The sequence below is a fragment of the Nymphaea colorata genome, chromosome 5 (assembly GCF_008831285.2).
Source record: "Nymphaea colorata isolate Beijing-Zhang1983 chromosome 5, ASM883128v2, whole genome shotgun sequence".
Taxonomy (NCBI): Eukaryota; Viridiplantae; Streptophyta; class Magnoliopsida; order Nymphaeales; family Nymphaeaceae; genus Nymphaea; species Nymphaea colorata.
Window position 1 is genome coordinate 3,727,501 of NC_045142.1, and position 5,370 is coordinate 3,732,870.

The following is a 5,370-nucleotide window of genomic DNA, read 5'->3' on the forward strand; positions in this document are numbered from 1 at the left end:
ATCTTGTGATCAATCGTTCTTTCCATTTAAGATCAGAAAACAAATTAGTGAATTTGCGTGGAAAACCAATGAACATAAATCTTGCTTAAAAGCAATGAAATATAAACTTCTTAACGTAGCAGAAATAATTGATGCGCACATTATATTATGAATCAGAAACTGCAAATTGCAGAGGTACATGGTCTGCCGAGGGCTGCAGAGGCGTCGCCGAGCCCTATGATGCTGCACTCCGGGAAAGGCTTGTACAAGGTTGCCCGCCTTTCATTTTAAATTGATATCCTAACAACATAAAAAACATTACTTGGGCCATAGAAAGCTTTTGTTTAGGAAAAAAAAAACAAAAAACCATATGTAAGAGTTTATAATACTTAGCCTACTACCACTCTTTATTATTATACTGATATTGACAAATAGGTATAACTTAATTATGATCTACTATCACTCAAACAAACAGTGACAGTGCATGTGTGAAACTTAGAGGTCTTTGCGCTCTAAGCCTAAACAGTGATTTCTAAAAATTAAAGGTGAAATTTGGTGCTTGTGTATCTTTTCAAGAAATTACATCAAGGATATTAACGATGAAAGATCTATATACCCAGAAGAATCTTTAAGAAATGAAACTTATACTTAAAAAATTACCTATACATAATAAATGGGAGTAACCAATAAGGATATATTTACCATAGCATTCACCCAAAAAGGGATGCAAATCACATTGTGCTCTAAATCACATTAGAATCCTAAAAACTAAGCACCTATTGATATGCATCAAACTCTACCATATCGTGTCAGTCATAAAATAAGATAAAGATAAATATCTTTTTTATTTTCTTAATATATTGGTTGTCATTTTATAGGGATTGTGTGCACAAATATTGATTGAAATTTTGCATGCATGGACAAAGTTCTTAGGCTATTCCATTCAAATTTCAGATTCAGAAATCGGAATAATCGTGATACCAGTTTTAATCAATTAAATAATGTTTCACAGCAAAAATCTCCTTAAAATGTCAATATTTCAGGAAATGGCTTGATTTAGTACATGGCTCTGACTTTCCATACAAGATGTAATTTTGTACCTATTATGAAAAAAAAGTTCTCTCTTCACAACAATTATAAATGGAGAAGACATGGGGAAGACCAGACACCAAATTGCAAGGCTAAAAAGCTTGTGCTAGAGTTTGGAAAACCCTGACTATGTTGCGCTCTCCTGGGCAGAAAAGAGTATGTTGGTCAATCTTAGGTCGTTGAATGGCTTGCCAATTCTCGATTGTCTCCTATGTCTCCAGTAGTTTATTGTTGCCCTTTTGTTTTATTGTCATTAACAATTTTCATGTGTGAGTTTAGTGTAAAGAAAGAACTCGTATGGGGCTTGTGTGTTAAATTACTCCTCAGGTCAAAATTTTTGTTAATTAAAACTGCACGACATTGGGCACCCATGTGAAAAAGAAAGTAGTGATTTGATACCATGACATAAAAGCATTTTGTTTGATGAAATAAACACTTTGTATTGGGGAATTATGGATGAATTTGTTGCTCAAAAGAAAGTTTGGGATAAATGTGGCGATGACGGGAGAAACCCTTATTTGTAGAAAGTAGAAACCCCTCGCCTTTTTCCATACTAAAAGGGCCTCCGGCGTTTCACGTTACCATATAAGCTTACTACTCAATTGCTTTAAAAGTTGAGACATGGAAAACAATCTGATATCTAATTAAAAAATAGATGGAGTTCGTATTTGAAAAGTGACATCCAGTTGGATTCACATTGGGTCAGATTCAAAGAAGCATTTGATTCAGATTCATATTTGAATGGATTTAAATAAGGATCCTATATCTAATATCCACCTATCTTTGAAGTTGGTTCTTACCATATCATAATGAGGTTCGGATGGCCTAAAAGTCACATTCAGATTCTGTTGAAAAAATCAGAATTGGGTCTGGTTGTGAATTTAAAAATCGGTTTGACATAGGATTTGGTTTCCGATATAATATAGAATTCAAATATGCTAATATTTATAGAACAGACATGGTAAAATACATCCATTTTCCATCCAATCTATTAACATTTCTTGCTCCTCAAACGCTATAGTTGCCTTAACATACGGCCTCTTTTTGACGGCCTGCATAAAGGTGGGCCCCCAACATTCATTTTTCTAGCGAACACTTGGGATGAGTTTCATAAGTTGTGATACAAGTTTAATTTGGACAAGTAAAAACGTTCAGATATTCTGGATCTGGTAGAGAACGGATCTTATTGGATCCAACAAATAGGCCCCTCCAACGGCACCTTCTCAACATATCCTTTATTTGTCAGATAGATGCACGACAACAACCGTGTTGTTTGTGCAAATTGCGAGGGAAGATCAAGCCGGGATGATATCATTGTACTTTGTCTGCGTTGGATCCAAATATGCAGGTCCCACAGGCTTCAAAGATCCGGTCAGTTCCACCAAACATCAACGAAGAAGTTATACTTAAAACGGCCCTCCCCACTACAAGGCCAAACATCAACGAAGAAGTTAGATAAGGATGGTGAGATAAAAGGATTTAAGTGGGTTATTTACTCCTCCTTCCGTTCCGTTCAGAAGCCTCGCCCAGCCGGAGATCCCCGCCGAAGTATAACTTCTTCGTTGATGTTTGGCCATGTTCTTTTTCTATGGATAGAACATACAATACAATACCACTGTGACCATCACAAGCATCTGCACCAGTATCACTGCCATCACCATCTTATAAATATAGACACTTATCTTATAAATATAGACACTTATCGACAATTTCTTAAATGCTAGGTAGTCAATCGTAAATACCTCAATAGTTGAGCGATGATTTGTAATTTCACTGAAAGCAAACTTCTTCCACTAGGGATTGTTTAAAATAAAAATGGCTATAGACCTTTGGTACTTTTGACGCGGTTAAATCTAAGCTTTAAAAAACGCCAAATAAAGTACCTTTTACATATCACACCAACAAATTTGCGCATGAAAGTCCTACATTTATATTGATAAAAAAATCAAATGTACGTATAAAAGCATGTGGTATTGTTGAAATATGGACCCTCCCATTATATGAATACCAAACATTATGTGTATAAAATTATAATATTTTTGATTTGCAGTTTAAAAAGTCTAGAATGTCAAGTGATTGAAAGTCCCCAAGTCATCAACCAATATTGGTGAAAGTCAATATGTTGCCTTATATGGGTCATGAACCAGCTACCCCTTTGGCTGCTTGTGCTTGGCAATACTAAGTGGGTGAGTCATATCTCAAAAGGATGTTGGTTGATGTTTTTCTCAAAAGATATAATTTTTTAGTTGAGGTGTTATTAGAGAAATATTTTCAAGATATAAATATTATAATTATTCATACAAGTTGTTTTAACCAAATTTGACAATAGGGATGTGGTATATAAGGGTGCGTTTGTTGCACATGGAAGAATTTAACGTGGTAAATTTTTCTGGTAAATTTTTCTGGAAAAAATTTCAGGATGAAATTTAACCCTCTTCCGATTTGAGGTCATGTTTGATGCACAGTAAAAATTTAACCTGGTAATTTTAACCCTGTTTGATGCACAATAAAGAGTTATGCATGGACATCACATAGGAAGCAGTTGATCTGCAATTCAGTTTCCCATTTGATTTCATCGAATGAGACAACAGGAGCAAGCCCCTTGGTCTGATTGCGCAGTCTTTTCACTATTAGATCTAGTGAAAATCTGTTCAAGAGGAGCTATAAGAGCTGAGACAAGTGCTTCCCTTCCTTTTTTGAAAGCCAGGCTCAAAACAGAGAAGTTGAACACAGTACCTTCTATCAAGATGGACTTGTTCTTATTTCAGTTGTATTCCTTTTTCAGATTACCCCCATCTTAGCTTCCTAATTTGTGTCCTATTAGCATTATGCAATCCCAAAAGAATATATGTATGAAGTACTACTTCAATCTAGTTTATGCACATGTTTTGACTGATATACATGCTTTCGTGTTCTTCTTTGTATCACTTATTGCAGGTGTCTACAAAGTGAAGAGATTCAAATGAATTCAAAGCTGGAACATTTGAGAAGCTTGTAAAACTTGTAGAAGGATACTCAAACTAAGTGCAACACTAAATGTATTAACTATGTATCTGAGTTGTCTGCTGTTTTTGAAAATGATCATGAAAATGTTCCACGCAACTATCGACAACCAGACAGAGGCTCAAGCATAGAAGAAGATCTCTGGCTTTCAGTTCAGATAATCAAAGACAAATCTCTGTGGTCGAGGAGAACAGGATATACAAATGATCCCAAATCAAAGTCCTATGAGATTGAAGCAAAATGAAGACAAAAAACAGAGATTTTCCTCATAACAGAAACAAGCAAAGGGATAGTTGACAGGCGGAGCAAGAGAGAAACCTGTGGCGTGAGTGGGAGATTTTTGGGCGTTTTTGAAAGGGACACAATAACAGCACGAGAGATACCTGTGGCGATGGTGAACCGGCTGTTTAATGAGACGGTGGGAGCTCTGGCCCGCACGCCTACTGCAACCCTCTTCCCTGCTGGTGAGAAACGGACAAGGGCTCCACTGCGAGGGAGGAGGAGCCCGTGAGGGGAAAATGGGCGAGAGAGGGGAAAATCGAAAGCAAGAGAGAAAGACGTCAGCAAAAGCAACAGCGAAACACAAAAAAAACTTTGGGCGTTTACAGGAAACCCTTACAACAGGCGATTACGAACGATGGACCGGTGGAGGAGCAGCGACTGAAGCGTTGGGCGATGGTGGGAGCTCTGACCTGCGGCGATGGTGGGAGCTGCGGGCACGGGCGGGAAATGGGAAGGGTGTCGGCGGGGGGGGGGAGTGGGTGATTTGATGCAATTTTCGTCGGGCGAGTGAAATTTCACCTGCTCGTACCATCGGAAAAAAAGGGTTTCACCCGGGCAATCAAATGCCCCCTAAAATAAAATCTGCTACCAACAACTACTCAAAGGCAAATAAGCTTGGGGAGGGCGGATTCGGTTCCGTCTACAAGGTACCTTTATTAGCCAGTGAGATCCTATAGTCGTGATAGATATGGTCATCCCCAGAGTGTAAAAATGTCTAAGTTTTGGCCCAGTAATTCTATCAGGTCAGCTCGGGCCGTTAATAATCGGGCTGGGCCTGGCTGATAATATATCGGACCCGTGCTTGATTTTATGCCCGAGATCCGGCCCGGCCTGTTTTTTAATGGGCCAGATCGAAAAAATGGGTCGGGCGTTTTTCGACCCGTTATCTTCACCACCATTCCTTCCCCAACCAAAATTTCCTTCACCGTTCGGCGAACCCCAATTTTTCCTCATGGAAATGCTTAATTAGAACTGCAGCAAGAGATTGGTGACTGCGTCGCTGAGGAATGAGGATGC

At 38.4% G+C, this 5,370-nt stretch overlaps 1 protein-coding gene across 1 annotated transcript; it reads right to left on the reverse strand.

The window, feature by feature from the left end:
* Positions 1–2,027: 2,027 nt before the first annotated feature.
* On the reverse strand, positions 2,028–5,049 carry LOC116254768 (uncharacterized). The gene is made up of 5 exons (XM_050077922.1): positions 5,005–5,049; positions 4,691–4,923; positions 4,455–4,558; positions 2,565–2,702; positions 2,028–2,492 (listed from the first exon to the last, which is right to left on the reverse strand). Exons 1-5 carry the CDS (start codon positions 5,047–5,049, stop codon positions 2,380–2,382), a joined length of 633 nt encoding a protein of 210 aa, XP_049933879.1. The 3' UTR covers positions 2,028–2,379.
* Positions 5,050–5,370: the final 321 nt, after the last annotated feature.

Excerpts from the sequence above, each read along its gene's own strand:
- LOC116254768 (XM_050077922.1), bottom strand. The coding sequence starts at position 5,049 with ATGACCATATCTATCACGACTATAGGATCTCACTGGCTAATAAAG. Across the intron at positions 4,924-5,004 it reads GATCTCACTGGCTAATAAAG|GGGGCATTTGATTGCCCGGG; the intron begins GTACCTTGTAGA and ends ATTTTATTTTAG. Across the intron at positions 2,493-2,564 it reads TGAACGGAACGGAAGGAGGA|TGGGGAGGGCCGTTTTAAGT; the intron begins GTAAATAACCCA and ends TTGGCCTTGTAG.